General features: G+C 39.9%; 2 protein-coding genes across 2 annotated transcripts in view; one reads left to right on the forward strand and one right to left on the reverse strand.

Annotated features, from left to right (window-relative positions):
- Positions 1 to 8,418, reverse strand: part of LOC123874308 (ras-specific guanine nucleotide-releasing factor 1-like) — a 42,635-nt gene extending 34,217 nt beyond the window's left edge. Inside the window, exons 1-5 of the mRNA XM_045919567.1 lie at positions 7,972 to 8,418; positions 5,391 to 5,488; positions 4,805 to 4,873; positions 4,405 to 4,518; positions 2,372 to 2,478 (exon numbers count right to left, since the gene is read on the reverse strand). Coding sequence (XP_045775523.1) covers positions 2,372 to 2,478; positions 4,405 to 4,518; positions 4,805 to 4,873; positions 5,391 to 5,480 — 380 coding nt within the window. The 5' untranslated portion in view covers positions 5,481 to 5,488; positions 7,972 to 8,418. The remainder of the gene's footprint in view (positions 1 to 2,371; positions 2,479 to 4,404; positions 4,519 to 4,804; positions 4,874 to 5,390; positions 5,489 to 7,971) is intronic.
- Positions 8,419 to 10,778: 2,360 nt separating this feature from the next.
- LOC123874292 (BTB/POZ domain-containing protein 2-like) lies at positions 10,779 to 14,298 on the forward strand. Its single transcript, XM_045919540.1, has 4 exons — positions 10,779 to 11,770; positions 12,027 to 12,480; positions 13,093 to 13,239; positions 13,994 to 14,298. Exons 1-4 carry the CDS (start codon positions 11,016 to 11,018, stop codon positions 14,150 to 14,152), a joined length of 1,515 nt encoding a protein of 504 aa, XP_045775496.1. The 5' UTR covers positions 10,779 to 11,015; the 3' UTR covers positions 14,153 to 14,298.
- Positions 14,299 to 18,869: the final 4,571 nt, after the last annotated feature.

Below are 18,869 nucleotides of genomic sequence, written 5' to 3' on the forward strand. Positions count from 1 at the left end.
GTACAGGTAAAGCCCTTTCATATGATACCCCACTTGATAAAGTTATCTTATTTTGAAAATTGAAACACATTTTAATTTATTTTAAATGATGTAACCACAAATTCGCGGTTTTCAGATTTATTCCTGTACTTGTGCTATAAGACCTACCTACATACCAAACATGATTCTAGGTCAACGGGAAGTACCCTATAGGTTTCTTGACAGACACGACGGATGGATAGACAGACAGACATACAGACAGACAGACAACAAAGTGATCCTAAAAGGGTTCCGTTTTCCTTTTGAGATACGGAACCCTAAAAACCTATTATTAAAAAAAACCAACCGAAAATAAAGTCGTGCAGGGCCGGGGAAGAGGGGTTGGGTATCGCTAATGTGTAATGCAGATGATTTTCTTTACACAAGAAGCAACAGAAGTTGCTTCCCAGTACTGCCTAGTAAAATGCAATAATGATAACACCCAGTGCAGTAAGCGTGTCAAGGTCGCTCGGGGTGACCTTAATCCCTGCTCGTCGGGAGAGCCGCCTTACCCGACTATTGTTACACGCTGCATAGATTTACTTCCTTAAAGCTATGATCTATAGCGTAATTTCTCGAGCTCCAACATGTATTTTAATTGTCAGAAGAGCGTATGCATGCTTTTCTATCATAGATTCCTCAGCAAATAGGGAACTCTGTCAATAGGACGGACTTTGGGACGGACACTAATATTATAAAGAGGAAACCTTTGTATTTTTGTATGTTTGTATTGAATAGGCTCAAAAACTACTGAACCGATTTCAAAATTTCTTTTACCATTACTTAGAGGGATTCTTCCGAATCCGTATAGGCTACATTTTATCCCGGAAAATAGAAAAAATAAATGCTCCGTACTCAGGTATTTTTGCACGATAAATCTTAAACTTATTATTCAAAGAAATAAATAAAAATCTGTTTTCGCATGTACAGGTTCCCTTTCATATGATACCCTACTTGGTATAGTTATCTTACTTTGAAATTGAAAATACTAATTATTTGCTCATATATTCATTTTAATTATTTTTTGTTCCAAAAATTCACAGGATTTTTTCCATTACTTGTTTGCTATAAGAGCTACCTACCTGCCAAATTTCATGACAGACGCAAAATATTATCCAATAAGGGTTCCGTTTCGAGTACGGAACCCTAAATATCTAATACCCTATTGGCCCGACCCGGAAATCGAACCCAGGACCACGTCAACATGCTAACCACTGGACCAACGAGGCAGAGGCAGAATAAAAGTCCATCAAAATCACACAAATGTATTATTCAGTTGGCTCCATGCCCATTACTGAATTACAGAGGCCGCACTTCTCTCGCGTAAGTAACTCTTGCAATCAGGTCAAGGTCGCGTCTAATGCCTGCCATGGACGGGATGTTACTGTACCTAACTAGGTAACGATGGGAGATTTTACATCTCACTAACCCCCGACCCAAAAAGAGGGGTGATATAAGTTTGACGTGTGTATCTGTGTATCTGTCTGTGGCATCGTAGCTCCTAAAATAATGAACCGATTTTAATTTAGTTTTTTTTTCTTGAAAGGTGGCTCGGCTCGACCGAGAGTGTTCTTAGCTATAATCCAAGAAAATCGGTTCAGCCGTTTGAAAGTTATCAGCTCTTTTCTAGTTACTGTAACCTTCACTTGTCGGCGGTGTTATAAATTTTTAATTTAGGTACACTTGTTATAAGGAAGGTATCATAGAAAGTAAACTTATTGAAGAATTCTTTAACAAATTTAACATATTTTAAAAATTTTGATGGGAGAAAACATTATTAGGTATCGATATAGACCCCAAAACAATTTTTTCAAAGAATATTAGCCATGCTAATCATGAGTAATACTCCCCTTTCCCCTCCAATTAAGTGTAAAGCTTGTGCCAGGAGTGGGTACGACAATAGTGCAACGGGTGAGGTTTGAATCACCGACCTTTCGGAATTCAGTCCGCTCCTCAACCGTTGAGCTATCGAGGCTTATCGAGGCTTATTTGGGATTTTTGTCTGTCTGTCTGTAATCTGTATGTGCGCGCATCACGCGAATATTACTGAACGGATTGCCCACCCATGCTATGCCCAGCAGTGGACGCTTCCGATCCCTGGTAATCACACTAATATTATAAAGGAGAAAGTTTGTATGTGTGTGTGTGTGTGTGTGTATGTTTGTTACTCCTTCACGCAAAAACTACTGGACGGATTAGGCTGAAATTTAGAATGGAGATAGATTATACCCTGGATTAGCACATAGGCTACTTTTTATCCCGGAAAATCAAACAGTTTCCACGGGATTTTTAAAAAACTACATCCACGCGAACGAAGTCGCGGGCATCAGCTAGTAATTTAATAATTACTTACCTGGCCTCCCGGATAGCGTCGACCCAGTGCACGCAGTCAACCTCAGAAGCAGCTCTCAACTCGTACTGGCGTTGGCTTTCTCGCCGATACGTGATGGTGAAGCAGAACTGAACAGAAAAGTATTGTATACAAGCAGGCATTACTTTGCTGAAGTCAATCATATACAAAGGTTCAAAAGCTTAATTTGCTTAAACCAGTATGGCAGAGCAGTCGTGTTTATATTTTTTTTTAATTTGATAAGTACAAGATGTAATTAGAAAGCTGGCAAAAACTTAGCGCTATTGTCATTCTACCGTAACACAATCCGATACCAATTCAAAATTCAAAATATTTTTATTCAATTAGACTTTTACAAGTACTTTTGAATCATCAAGAGCATATACTACAATGTGCTACAATGCCCATCCTTATACTCTCTATACCTTATGCTTTAGTAATTTTAGTGATTTAGTATTTTTCAAACTCGCAACGTAGGTATATAGCACGCAAACTCAATAGGGGTCAATGCCTTGCCTACGACGCGGCATTGACCCCGGGGAATCTATCTACGCAACGTCCATTGGGCATTATCTTTTCGTGAGATATTTTATTAGCAATACATAGCGAACTCTTGAAAAATACCTAAAGGAATTTTTTTCGGGGTTTTTCATGGTAGGGGACGATGGGGGAATTGCGGACACGGGGTAAATACAGACTAGCAGATATCTACTCAATCCCTTTCCCCCGTGCCCGTCTGCCACGATCACTAGTTACTTTCCGACATCTTCAGTGCCAACTGCCAGGGAAACATTCGCGACGGAAGGCTGTGCACCATTTTTAAGAGGGCTCTCTCCGTCACTCGTTTCATACCATTTCATACAATCGTAGTTCCAATTTCATTTGAATATTAAGCAACCATAGTCCATGAAATTTTGCAGACATATTCTAGAAACTAATATCTATGTCTGTGGTTTTCCAGATTTCTGTTAAAATATTCGGTTTCAAAGTTACGCGGTCTTAAAATTTTCATACAAATCTTTCAGCCCCTGTAATTTTAAAACTACATATTTTTAGAAAAATCTAAAACACCACAGACACAGATATTAGTTTCTAGAATATGTCTGCAAAATTTCATGGACTTTGGTTGCTTAATATTCAAATGAAATTGGAACTACGATTGTATGAAATGGTATGAAACGAGTGACGGAGAGAGCCCTGTTAAGGTAAATAAACTCAAACGTTTTTGTGAGTTTTGATCTAATTTGTAGTGTTTACTATTTTGAGTGTTATGTCTGTAAAGTAAGTGACAATAAAAAGCTATATTTTCTATCGATTGCCTCGTTCATATAGAATAGATTACACAAATAACTTTCTATGAGAAATTTTGTTACCTACAAATTATTGCCAACTTTTTTTTTTGGATCTGGTTGGGTTAATTGCGGACAAGCTCGTTGGGGTGAATACGGACGTCCGTAATTGCCCCTGACTAGATAATTTGTCAAAAACTAAACCAATTTACTGCTCATTTTCAGATGCCTCGAAAGTATATCAGAAAAAAAGAACGAACGTACAACACCATCGCAACCTTGCAAAAAGCCGTACAAGAAATAAAGGATGAACATATAACTTTTCGTCAGGCGGAAGAGAATACAGAATTCCGAAGTCTACATTTCTTGACAAAGTGAAAAAGGGCTGTTCCAAAAAAGGCATAAAATCAACTTTTAATAAAATTCAAGAATTCAAGAATAAAAAATTCAAGAAACACACGTCCGTATTTGCCCCAAGGGCTACGGGTTATTACGGACAGACAAGGTTTTGTTTTTCAATCAAAATTTGTAGTCGTTGATTGATCTCCTAGAATAGTTAATGTTAATTTTGTACTTGAATAACTAAAGTTTTATAATTAATAAAGACTGATTGATTATTTCTAATAGTATGGGTTTTATACGTAATTTCCCTTCAGCGTCCGCAATTCCCCCATCGTCCCCTATCTTGTCAGTACTATCACCTGTTGCGTTGTGCGTTGTAATTAGTACACCCTGTATATTACTTACCGAAGCATTCCTCTCCATGGGTGACTTGCTCAGTCGCTCGCAGTACGAGCCTTCCAGCAGAAGCACTCCCGTGGGGCGCGTGTTGTTCTCCGACTCGTAATAAAACAGCAGGTTCTGTACATTCAACATACAGTTACCATCTACCACCATCGCTGCCCGGCAGAACCTATCAAGACTAGTACTAACACAAAATCAAAAAGTATTTATTTTATGTAGGACAGCATAGTATCTCTTATGTATCTGTAACTCTACCACCGCTTCGGAATGAAGTTCTACTGAGAAGAGCCAGCAAGAAACTCAGCACTTGCTCTTATATTATGTAACAAAACAATATGTAAATCTTAATTATGTATAACTGCTTACCCGTAATAAAAAAAAGAATACAATAGAAGGTACACACCTGATATAGAACAAACCACCGCAGCTGCCATTTTGTATTGTCAGCACTCCGTTTGTGCAAGTACCCGGCCTGCACCAAAACAAATACAAGTATTTAAACAAACATTCAAACAACATGAATGGAGTTTAAATGAAAGACTATTTATAGCTTTATTAGCTTTAAACTTGTTCAATGAAATATATACAGTTCAATCTCACTAATCCGGCACTTTTAAAAACCATAGGGTGGACTATTGGAATGTTCGGATTACTGGATTGTATAGGAAAATTCACAGTAAATTAAATCAAACATTTCATAATGGCAATACAATCTATTTGGGTTCATGTTTTTATAGCTGTAACATATCTCACAGTTAAGTAATTACATAGTTTTAAAATGATTCTTAATTGAGGTCTGTTTTTGTGCAACTTGGCGCGGGCGGAAGGTGCCGGATTATTGGACGTGTCGGTCTATTGAAGTGCCGGATTACTGAGACTCTACTGTATATGTATACTAACTGACTGAACGTCGAATTTTTGAACTCAACATCTTCACTCACGCAAAACGCATCGTAAAATTCCCCGCGTCTCCCTGAATGAGGCCTTACCTGAGAGTGGTCGTACTGAGCTCGGTCAGACAGCGTCACAAGTTGTCCGTCGTTGACGCGGACTGAACGTTGAATCTTTGGACTCAACATCTTCACTTCTGGAACAAAACTTTATACTTACTAGCTCATATTGTATCGTATTCGTATGGTAAATCATTTATGTATACCAAGAACATAAAGGGATCTAAAATAGTGCCTTGAGGGACACCCATTAGTGAGGCTGATCCAAATGACTTCAGATCTTTTAAACATGCTGTTTGAACACCGATCACTTTAGCAATAGGGCTAAAGTGAAAGTAAGCATTGAGTAGGTAAGAATTTTTTTTTTTTTTATTTTATCTTAAAAAAATAAGGAAATGGGGGGCCATCAAAGTTGCCAGTTTTAGACCAATTTTGTGACGGGGGCTGCCCATTTCAAAAAATAAACTAGTTAGGAACATGAAATTTCGGTATATTATATACACAAACATAAATATTGAAAACAACGATTTATAAAATAGTTTGTTAGCTGTAACCATAACAAACAATTTTTGGATTTTCCTTTTGGTGTGATTGCATTGTTCTAGCTAGGAAAAGAAATATTTTATACATCAAAAATATGATATTTATAATTATGTAAGGAACCCTACAAGAGCGAGGCCCGACTCGAACTTGACCGATTTTTTACTAAACCCGCACCCCTTATCGGTTTCTTATCTATATGATGGCCTCCCTGGCTTAGCGGTAAGCGTTGTGGTCTTATTAGTAGGACGTCCCGGGTTCGATTCCCGGCAGGGTTTGGAATTTTATAATTTCTGGTCTGGTCTGGTGGGCGGTTTTGGCCGTGGCTAGTCACGACCCTACTGGCAAAGCCGTACCGCCAAGCGGTTTAGTGTTCCAGTACGATGCCGTGTAGAAACCAAAGGTACTGTAGCAGCCATGCAGCGTATGATAACTGATAAATAAAAATGCCGCTAACAAATATTATCACTTGTATTACATGGGCGGTATTTACAACATGTGCTGTGGTTATAGGTAATTAGAACTGTGGTAGAAAACGAGGGCCAGAGCTTGCCAGGCTTGACCGAGGTGTTTCGGTCTTGATGATCTGAAGTGAATGTGATGCCCGGGGTTCGCCAACGCGAAAATCACCATATCCCTTCCAGGTTAGCCCGCTTCCATCTTAAACTGCATCATCTCTTACTACCAGCTGAGATTGCTTGCTTGATTGACTTGCCCGCGACTTCGTTCGCGTGGATGTAGTTTTTAAAAATCCCGTGGGAACTCTTTGATTTTAAAAAGTAGCCTATGTGCTAATCCAGAGTATAATCTATCTCCATTCAAAATGTCAGCCCAATCCGTCCAGTAGTTTTAGCGTGAAGGAGAAACACACACACACACACACACACACACACACACACACACACACACACACACACACACACACACACACACACACACACACACACACACACACACACACACACACACACACACACACACACACACACACACACACACACACACACACACACACACACACACACACACACACACACACACACACACACACACACACACACACACACACACACACACACACACACACACACACACACACACACACACACACACACACACACACACACACACACACACACACACACACACACACACACAAATTTTCGCCTTTATAATATTAGTGTGAAGTGTGACTAGCTGAATACTCGTGACATCGTCCGCGTGATTTTTTTTTAAAACCCCTTGGGAACTGAATTTCCGGGATGAACGTAGCCTACATCTATCCGTCTCCAAGATGCAAGCTATCTACCAAATTAATGATAACCGCGACTTCATCCACGTGGATTTGTTTTTTAAAAATCCCGGGAGAACTCTTTGGGTTTCTGGGATATAAAGTAAGTACCTAGTCTATGCCCGTACCTGGCATATAAGGTATCTCTGTACCTACTGAATTTCATCAAAATCGGTTAAACGGATGGGATGACAGACAGATAGACACTTTCGCATTTATAATATCAGTAGGCACTGGTCTTACGTAATAACATAGTCATCCATTATCATCACCGATCCACTACTGAGCACAGGTCTCCTCTAAAAATAAGAAGAACTTAGGATATAGCTTAGGATATACTGTCAAGTGTCAAGGCTACTGATATTCACTTGCTTACAAGTGTAAATTAAAAATTTATAACACCCCCGACAAGTGAAGTTTACAGTAACTAGAAAAGAGCTGATAACTTTCAAACGGCCGAACCGATTTTCTTGGATTATAGCTAAGAACACTCTCGATCAAGCTTTCAAAGAAAAAAAAACCTAGCAAACCTAACAAAAAAAATCGGTTCATTAGTTTAGGAGCTACGATGCCACAGACAGATACACAGATACACACGTCAAACTTATAACACCCCTCTTTTTGGGTCGGGGGTTAAAAACGCACATAACTCTGAAAGCTAAAGGCGCATACCCACGATTGAACCCCCGACTTCTCTTTTATGAAGTCTTACTTAACCACTAAGCTAGTCTATCACAGCTTATTAGATACCAAAATGATTATAAATATTTAAATTGATTTGATACTTACATTAAAATTTACACTACAGCACTTTCAAAACTCAGGACACCGTATTTACGTTTCATGTTCACAATTCACTCGAACCGTTCATAATTAATATTTATATGATCGATACAATATCCAATCGACTTTCTCAACGACACTTTTGTATAATTCTACCAAGAGTTTATTAAATCAATAACTTGAAACGTTAACAATAGTATAGAAAAAGGGGTAACTTTAAAATATAAAAGGATATACGTTTCTAATCGCGAGCGTGGAACCTGAACGCCTGTTGAATTTTTTATCGCAATTATTTTGCCGACACGTTGCTATTAAATAATCACAGGCGTTTTTACAAGTATGAATTTAAATAGAATTGTATGGGGTTTTTATGGGTTTAAAAGGTTTCAGTCTGTTATAAAAGTCAGAGACATGGTTTTTTGGAACGCCTTGTGTGGGTTGATGGAGGGTTGTCCCGTCGAAGGCGACAGTCCGACTGCCGGGCCAGCACCTGTAGCTGGATCGACCATCGCGCGCGTGCGTGCCCCAATGACGTAGAAAATCAGCCATAGAACTGCTTGGTGATAGAAGTGTTGTTACATCGTGCGTATTTGATTTTTAACCGACATCAAAATATGTGGATTTTTGCCAATAGTGATTGAAGAAATCAATAAATATAATAATAACAGGCCAAGCATAAATGTGCTCGATACTGTATAGGTATAGACTTGAGGACAGTGGGCCTTCATTCTGGCACTCAAAGAAAACACTTTTAACAAACCTGCTTATTAGGTTGTTGACTGATTCTTTTGTAGCGGCTGCAATCAATGATTGATCGTTATGCTACTACAACAGAATTTTTTTTTCGATCTAGCATAACCTACGTCATGTTCATAGTTTTACGGGCAAGTAGTTTAAAAAGCCGATACATCGTCACGACGGGACCAGTGTCCGGTATGAACCCATTATTTCAAGTTAGCCCGCCTCTATCTTAGACTCATTAATCACTTACCACCAGGTGAGATCGCATTCTAGGGTTAATTTGTATGGGAATAAAAAATGTAGTTGAACCACGAAATAAGCCCAAAGTCATCAAAGATATAGAATGAGCATTGTTTATTATATTTACTCTTTGATTTTCCGGGATAAAAAGTAGCCTATGCCTTTCCCCAGGGTGTAACCTAACGATGCACTTTTCATCAAAATCGGTTAAACTGTTGGGCCGTGAAAAGCTAGCAGACAGACAGACACACTTACGCATTTTAATTATTAGGTAGTATAAAGAATGGAAGTAGGTATAAATTTATTGCCAATTCTACACATTCCTATTTCTGCGCACCTACTTAACTACTCAGAAGGCGGTAAAGAGGCAATAAAGCAGCTGCCATCCCGTGCCGTCTTTGTACGTGAGGGGCAAGAGATGACTGCACGATTTTACTATTTATTTACTTAGGCGCCTTTTATAAGAGAAATATCTTAAAGATACCCAACTTCCTGTGTTTGTTTATTGGTTTGTTGGTTTTCCCTTCAAAGCTATTACTTTCTATACCTACTTAGATAAATAGATGGATAGAAAACTTTGTTGCACACAAAACAAGAAAAACCAAGATAAAATAGAGAAACTATAAGCTAAAAACGATTGTATGCAAAGGCGGCCTTATTGCTCAAAGCAATCTCCACCAGGCAAACTTTGGTGAAAGGCAAAGCAGCGACTAGAAACCTGCTATCTCCATCAAATAAAACATCTAGCTGAAAAAAAATCGCAGGTATCCGCACGAATTTTTGTCCTTAGTAAAATTATTATTTGAATATTTTTTTAACGTCGAAAGAAAACATTTATTATATGCCTCAGAGTCTGCCAATCCACACTTGGCCAGTGTGGTACACTATGCCAAATCCTTCTCATTCTGAGACTAGACCCGTGCTCAGTAGTGAGCCGACGATGAGTTGATCATGATGATGATGATGAATGATGAATGGGTTCCCACGTCCGTCCTTCCTTCCGCATCTGACTATTATTGTATGAATAAATGTTATTTAATACGGTCTACCTAATATTTCAACTCTTTGTAATTATTATTATATTTTACTAGAGGATGCCCGCGACTACGTCCGCGTAGATTTAGGTTTTTAAAGACCTCTGAACTGTTTGATTTTCCGGGATAAAAAGTAGCCTATGGCCGTCCCCGGGACATAAGCTGACCTGTACCAAATTTCGTCAGAACCGGTTAAACTGTTGGGCCGTGAAAAGGTAGCAGACAGACAGACAGACACACTCTCGCATTTATAATATTTGTATTTTTAGTATGGATTAACAGCTGTTATTAATAATCACCGAGGTCGATGGTTTGAAGTCTCTTCCAAAGCACGGAGGAAACGAAAAAGCCAAAAATCTAAATTCGGTCTTCCATTCAGATAGGTACCAGTCAATATTGCCTAACAATCGCTATGCTCTGCCACAACAGCTAGGCCACCCGTTAGCCCTCATTCGCACGAGAGCTTTTTTAACGTCCGTTAAAAAAGCGTTCAAATAGAACAAAAATGAATTACCAAGTATCGGTTCACACGTAAACGCTTTTTTAACGCGCACTTTGTATTTTCAGCGCAACGCCGGGTTTTAACGCAACGCTTTTTTAATTGTTCGTGCGAGTAAGGGCTTAGGTCATATTCTCGGCTAAATTCCAAAAGCAAAAGTCATGGCCCAGCGTTCTTGATTTCTCCGCAGTCCGCTTGCAATCATCAAGAACTTAACAACAGGTACCCAGAGCCGCAGATTTTTTTATTAAAAATCTACCTGTCAATGTCAACTGTCAATGTCTTTAAGCAAACGTCAATTTGAAAAAATTGGACGTCAAAAATGAGAAAATTTTATCGAAGTTGAAAACCGTTTAAATAAATAATATATCTACACAAACATTCAAGAAACTAAATCAAATTAACCAAATTGATTTCTCGTAACTCGATATTTCCACATTGAATGTACCAGAATCGAGTCTTAGTTCAATCTGGAAGGAAAATTTTAATCGACCGGCTTTCATGTAATGTGTGATAAAAGTTAATAAACCGTAGCTATGGCTTCTGGTTTCCAGAATGATATTGTGAATAGACTGTTAAATGCTCGGCTGGAGGAGGGGGCGAGTGGCGAGGAGCACCCCCCACAGAATATGCTGCCGTCGAACAGGCAGGCGCGAGGGAGTCATAACGACGAAGAAGGTCACGCCAACGAACCTACGTCTTCTTCGTCAGCCATAGAGAACCTACAACCATCGAACAACTCAGGCGGACGCCTCCACAACTGGCAAGCGACTAAAACTACAGTTAAGGAACGTTTATCATTTTTATTTAACAACGAAATTCTATCAGATGTTCATTTCATAGTAGGCAAAGATGCAAATCAGCAAGTTATTCCCGCACACAAATTCGTTTTGTCAGTAGGCAGTGCAGTGTTCGACGCAATGTTCAACGGCGTATTAGCAACGAAAGCAGAAGAGGTTGAGCTACCTGACGTTGAACCTGCAGCATTTCTACACTTGCTGAAGTTTTTGTATTCCGATGAAGTTAGAATTGGGCCAGAAAGTGTGATGACAACGCTCTATACTGCTAAGAAATATGCTGTAGCAGCATTAGAAGAGCATTGTGTGGAGTTTTTAAAGGTTAATTTGGGTACAGACAATGCGTTTTTGCTTTTGACTCAAGCAAGATTGTTTGATGAGCCCCAGCTGGCTGCTCTGTGTTTGGAAATGATTGATAAGAATACTACAGATGCATTGAATGCAGAGGGATTTACTGATATAGATCAGGATACTTTGAATGCTGTTTTGGAAAGGTATGATTTTTATACTTATGTGTTTATCCCCTACAGACACTACAGACATATTATGTATATCCATGCGGATAGTCACAGGCATGTAGTGAAAAACTAGTAAAATTGTTAACATGTCTCTCAGGTAAAACCAACAGATTTACGAAGCAAATGTTTGTAAAACCACTATCATTAATTTTAGGGTTTATTGGAAATATAAGGTTAAATCACCCTAGTTCACAGTAGTACAGTAATATTCATTCAATCATTTCTCTTTCAGAGACACCCTCCGCATTCGAGAAGCAAAAATCTTCGCTGCAGTCCTACGATGGTCAGAGGCCGAATGCATACGACGTCAACTACCAGTCACTCCCAACAACCAAAGAATGGTCCTCGGCAGAGCCTTCCACGCCATACGCTTCCCCCTTATGTCTGTTGAAGAATTTGCCATGGGGCCTGCTCAAAGCGGGCTATTAGATGACCGAGAGATAGTCCAGTTATTTCTATACTTTACGGTTAATCCAAAACCGAACGTAGGCTTCCTAGATACACCAAGATGTTGCATGACAGGAAAAGAGCTGACAGTAAATCGGTTTTCACAAACAGAATCTCGTTGGGGGTATAGTGGCACTACTGATAGGATTAGGTTTACTGTGGACCAGAGGATCTTTGTTGTTGGATTCGGATTGTACGGATCCTACTTTGGCCCAACAGAATATGAAGTTCATTTACAGGTAAGTTCTTTTTATAAAGTGAATGAACATAACAAAATATGTCTAATTTAGAGCTGGCCCTTAAATGATTTAGCAGTAAATACTTTTGTACTTTTGGAGCTCTTATGACTTTTAAAAGACACTCAAATGCCGGCTGAGTTTGTTGTGGGCTGTGCTCAGACTTGGGCGCGTTTGGAACTCTCGTAGTTTTAAGTTACGTGATTAATTATCTCCACTATGTTGTACAAATTTAACAATTTCGACCATCAAAAGGAGTACAATTGTACCTACTTTGAATAAATGATTTTGATTTGATTTGATTTGAATGACAAGTGAATAGACTTTGCCTCTTCTATGAGAGATTAGGTTGCTTTTGAAAGCTCTATGCTTCTCAATAATTATTGTGCTAAATACTACCAGTGTTTTGGGTCACCAATGCCATTATCCAAAGTAATTTATTCAAATTGGGTACTATTTTCTGATTGCCAAACAATGATATAGTGGTGATAGTAAATTATTATGTTAACTTAAAATTAAAACTAAAGCTACGAGGTATTGACAGGTCACTAGTTGCATATGGTCTCATATGCCACTCAAATGGTAGGTGAATACAAAAAGCATTTATAATTCCAGATAATCCACCTAGCAACAAAGAAAGTGTGTGGTTCCAACACGACCACGTTCTGTTGTGACGGCACGGACGACACCTTCCGCGCGATGTTCAAGGAGCCCGTGGAGATCCTGCCCAACACTTCCTACATAGCCAGCGCCAAACTTAAGGTAGGCACCTTAGACAAAGTGTGTGTTCCAACATGACCATGTTCTGTTGTGATGGCACGGATGATAAAGGTATCGTGTTCAAGGAGCCTAAGGACTCAATACAAACTTCTTCTTCTGCGTCGTATCACTCTTGGCAGAGCGGTCGTGGTCATCACGAAGCAACGTCTTTGAGGGCAGATGTTATACACCTCACGAGCATTCGGCACTTCTCCCTGCTGGCCGACAGCCTGGTACACTACTTAGTACTTAATTAGGTCGGTCCATCACATAGGCGACCTTCCGCGCCCTCTGGTGCCCTCCACCTTGCCCTGCACGACTTTCTTCTACTTAGACTTAGTGTTTTCTCACCTAGGTGGGGTCCCAATAACAACTTTGCAGCCCTTATAGAAGCAGACGTTATTTTGCGGGAGTCCATGATATACAAGGAACCAAAAGCTTAATTTGCTATAATCCGCCATCCAAAGAAATCTGTATAGTGCAACATGCAGCATGCGACATGCACCGCCCGCCCTCCCACTGATAAACATGCAGGAAAAGCCAGCCACCAAGCAAGCCACACGCACCACCACCACGCAGCACCACACAAATCCCAACACCACTCGACGCGCGTTTCGCCCCGACACAGGAGCATTCTCACGAGATGTAGACCTTACAATGCCTAATTGCAATTATATGTTGCACTATACAGATTTCGTTGGGTGGCGGATTATAGCAAATTAAGTTTTTGGTTCCTTGTAAAATTATTTCGTTGCAGGGCACGGACTCATACTACGGCACGCGCGGGCTGCGGCGCGTCACCGTGGACTGCAACAACGGCGAGAAGGTGGTGTTCCAGTTCTCGTACGCCGCCGGCAACAACAACGGCACCTCCGTCGAGGACGGCCAGATCCCCGCCATCATATTCCACATCTAATGTGATCATGCATCCATATAGCCTTCAGAGTTCAGCCTCAAAACGTTCAATTCCTAAAATGTTGAATAGGGATGATGACTCTTAGTCAAATCAGTGACTTTTTATCAAACGTCAAAACGCTCGCTTAGTAAGGGAGCTTGTATGAAATTCACTGAAGTAACGTCATAGACATTTGACATAATTTGACGTACTTTTTTTAGCTAAATGGATAATTTAAAATGGTTGGCAAACTTAAAACTAACAGCGGACGTGGATTTTATGAATTTAGGAAGACCCTAAAGGCTCCTACACACTATGCCGCCAACAAGCCCGGCGGCATGCCGCCAACAAGCCCGGCGGCATGCCGCCAACAAGCCCGGCGGGTATTTGAGCCGCCGGGATTGCCGCACAAACGAGCCGCCGGTATGGCCGCCGGGGTATGCCGGCGGGTTGCGCGGCAAGCCGGCGTAGTTCGCTCGCTAGTGTACATCTCTAGCGCTTTGGCCGGCTGCCACAACTGAAATGATGCTCTGCGGCCACCAGAGGCAAGTGCCGGCGACCTGACTATGCCGGCGGCAAATCGCTTGCAGCAAAAGCCGCCGGCTGTGCCGCCGGAATACTGTGTAGGAGCCTTTAGAAACAATTTATTTTAGACATAGGCATCATCCCAATTCTCATAATGTTGAATTTGCAAAATGTTGAATCCCAAAATATTGCATCATAAAAGCAAGTTTTTAATTTACATATGCTTAAACGTAATTAACAGAAAAAAAACGGCCAAGTGCGAGTTGGATTCGCGCACCAAGAGAGGAGGATTCCGTACAAAGTTGTAGGCATGTAAAAAAAGTTGTCTAACGAAAAGATAAACTGGATTCAGAAAACTTAACTTTTGAGATTTCCCCCGTCACAAAAATGGTCTAAAACTGACAACTTTGACGATAAGTCGGTGATTCCTTTTTTGTTTTAAGATTCAACATTTTAGAAATTCAACATTTTGGGCCTGAAGGCATTATAGGTATAGAATGTAACGTTTATACTGTATATATGTTTGTGACGGGGCCAGTGATACAATCAGCAGGAACTGTCGGGAGATAATCTGCAGCCATCCCCTCAAATTCCCTACTTTCCGCTCAAAAAACCATCACAAGTTATAATTACTACATTAAAATATATGACGCTTGTTTGAACGAAACATATCATATCCAGTTTTGGATGGTGAAAGATTTTCTTATGGGCTGAAAGCCAACTGCATGCATATTGATTACTATTTTTTTAGCAACTATAGTAAGAGGTTTTTGAAATTCCACTTCCTCACCGGTTTTCAAAAATTTCACTAAATCAAAGCTGGGACAGGTCAGCGACTTATTTATCACACTAATATTATAAAAGCGAAAGTTTGTATTTGTATGTGTGTGTGTCTTTGTTACTCTTTTATGCAAAAACTACTGGACGGATTTGGCTGAAAATTTGAATGGAGATCGATTATACCTTGGACTAACACACACAGTAACAACACAGTACTTAAAAAAAATCCATGGTTCTCGCGGGATGTTAAACAAATATCCGCGCGGACGAAGTCGCGGGCATCATTTTTATTTATTTATTTATAGATTAGCGCTTGGCTGCAATCAGACCTGCTGGCAAGTGGTGATGCAGCCCAAGATGGAGCGCGTTTGCCTAGAATGCCTATTCACTCTTGACTTGAAAGTACTTATTACTATATAGGGCGTTTCATATCCTGGAAAAATTAATTATGAATGTGACTACACAAATAAATAACAAGGATTTTTTTTTCTATGACGTCATTTCACCGTAATCGCCCAGCTGGTAATAAGTTTTTTCAAAATCTCTCAGTTTTGAATTATTGTAGGTTGGAACGTTTTTCACAAAATACGCGTAACTTTATTTTCGCAAAACTACGCCTGGTTCTATCAGTATTAATACGATCTAATATATTTAAATGTATGTATAAAATCTAATTGTGAATTTTCCTTCTTGAAAATGTATTATGTACTAGGTAGATATTCGCGGATATAATATACCATGTATAAATAGACGAAATAATACCAATCTGTGACTTAATAAATATAGTGCATACATTTTGAGAACTCACACGCCGTATTTGCTCTGTCTCAACTTCTGTAACTTAGGCGGGCAGTAACCCTGGGCCTGCAGCATCAGGATTAAGGAGTAGTATGTACTTCTACTATTGATAAAAAAAATTGCAAATCGGTCCTTGAAAGAAAATATCGGTGTACATATTTACATAAAAAAGGGCTGAATTGAGAACCAATTCCTTTTTGGAAGTCGGTTAAAAATGACTTCTCATGCGCCATATTAACTTTATGTGTCAAATATCATGTCAAAAGTACGATTTTGGTCCCTATTTTAAACGTGAACCGTAATTTTGACATGACAGTTGGCACAGAGCAAATATGGTGGGTTAGCTCTCAGAATGTATGCATTATACATCAATATTTTTGTAACGAAACTAAACAGTGCCAAAATAAAATTTCGTGATTTAATTTTTGACAAAACAATTAAAAGGTAACTCCCTTCATCCAGGGAAAAAATTACTTTGCATTAAATATTCCCAAATTTTGAAAAATTACTTTGGCAATAATAAGTAATCTGCATGTCAACCCATCGTTACAGACAAAATTAAAATCAAACAATGATTGATTTATTTAGGGTCTGATTCACAACTTCCAGATAAACTTCATCCAACGAATAAAGACGGTTTGACAGTTTTTGTATTGGGATTGGGACAAAATTTAACCCCACGATTGTGAAACAGCCCAAAGAAATAAAGTTTCTTTTAAGTTTTCCACAAAATGGCAGATCTATGAAGCGTTCTTTGTCTTTGCTCAGACTAGAGTTAAAACAAGATAGATGTATATTCCTCACATAAATCTGTCTCGTTTTAACCCTGACTTATGTGTGAGCAAAGTCAAAGTGCTCTCTATAAAAGCGCTGTAAAGCCGGGTCCAGACGAGTGTAACGTGTAATGTAAGATTACTTGTAATTATTTAGCGTCAACAGTGTGGGACGGCACACGAATTCAAAGCGTGTACGCGAATCTATTATTAGGGCCGGCGCACATATGGCGGAGCGCGGCGCAGAGCATTTTTCATAGTCAAAGTATTATCGACATTGTCCTCATTGAAATAATATCTAAAATCAATTGTGCATCCGTGCGGATACTCGCGCATCCGCGCGCAGTCCCGCGCGTGCTCGCGCATTCTCTGGTAGAAATTCGCGTACTGTGTCACGCGATTAGAAAACTTCGCGGGCATGCAGAATTTCGCTGCGAACCGCCTTATTATGAAATGTTCGGAGTGCCGTCCACACTTAGAATTCGTGCTACATTACACGGTGGATTACATTACTCGTTACACTCGTCTGGACCCGGCTTAAGATTTCTCAAAAAAAAACTTAGTAGTTCAACTGAGCAGATTGTAGACCATAGTAGATTAGAAATATACTGTCGACGATACTGATTGGAGATTTATATTGTAGATATGTTTCTAGCATTATTCTGCATAGATCTTTGTTTTTTTTTCTACTTAAATAATATTAAAACTAATAAACTACACTGGACAGCAAATAAACCGGGCCACCCGCTACCTTGGAAGTCTGATTCGATTTTCTCAAAAAGTATAAAACTTACAACTATCAAAATTGTACCTGCAGAAAGTGCATTTCATGATGATTAAAATGAATGGAAATTCATTGCAATTAATCAATTAATTAAGTGTTTATTAAGGATTTTACAAGGAAGAGTCGTTTTCCAGCCATATTAATCGTAAGTAATCATGAAATGAAAACAAAAATTAAAGCCAGAAACAAAGATAAAATTAAAAAAAGTTTTTGGTCAGTATTCAGTATTCCCTCCCCTTGCTCGGATAACTGCCAGCATCCTCGTATTCATCCACCTCACGAGCCTGACGATGAAATCTCGAGGAATTGCCTTCCAATACTCTTCAATTGCAATTCCCAGCTATGGAAGCCTTGTTGGAGCAGGTATCCGGGCTCGAACCCGACGTTTCAGCTCATCCCATAAGTGTTCTATCGGATTCAAGTCCGGGCTTCGAGCTGACCAGCCCATTGTACGAATGCCGACGTCCGATATCCAACTTCTGTTCTGCGAAATCGCCGCCTCAACGCAGTTCAAGTCCAATAAAGTCTGCGTGACGAACGCCAAGTGGTCATAAGCCCAGACGCCATCAGAAGGATACTTGTTGAATGGAACCTGACTCCAAAGAGAGCTGCAACAGGCCCAGCATTGACGGTAGCCCACCATGAAGCACGACTTGAATTTACTCGAGAGCATAGGGACTGGACGTTAGGACAGTGGGGTAATGTACTCTTCACTGATGAGACCAGGGTGAGTCTACATTGAAATGATCGACGTCTGAGACAATATCGTTGCCCTGGAGAACGTTATTCTCAGTGTTGCATCGAGGAAACTGTTGCTAATGGAGAAGGATCTGTAATGATCTGGGGCGGCATCTCGTTAACCGCATGTACAGCGTTAGTTTTCATCGAACCAGGGGGTCGTACACGTGGATTGATCTCATTGGTACATTACTGAAATCCTCGCACACCATGTGGTACCTTACGCAGGATATATCGCGCAGAATATGCCAGTTAATGCATCATAATGCACGACGTCACGTTATTCATGTGGTGACCCAGTATGTATGCGACGTGGGCATTCGTACAATGGACTGGCCAA

The sequence above is a fragment of the Maniola jurtina genome, chromosome 18, assembly GCF_905333055.1.
Source record: "Maniola jurtina chromosome 18, ilManJurt1.1, whole genome shotgun sequence".
Taxonomy (NCBI): Eukaryota; Metazoa; Arthropoda; class Insecta; order Lepidoptera; family Nymphalidae; genus Maniola; species Maniola jurtina.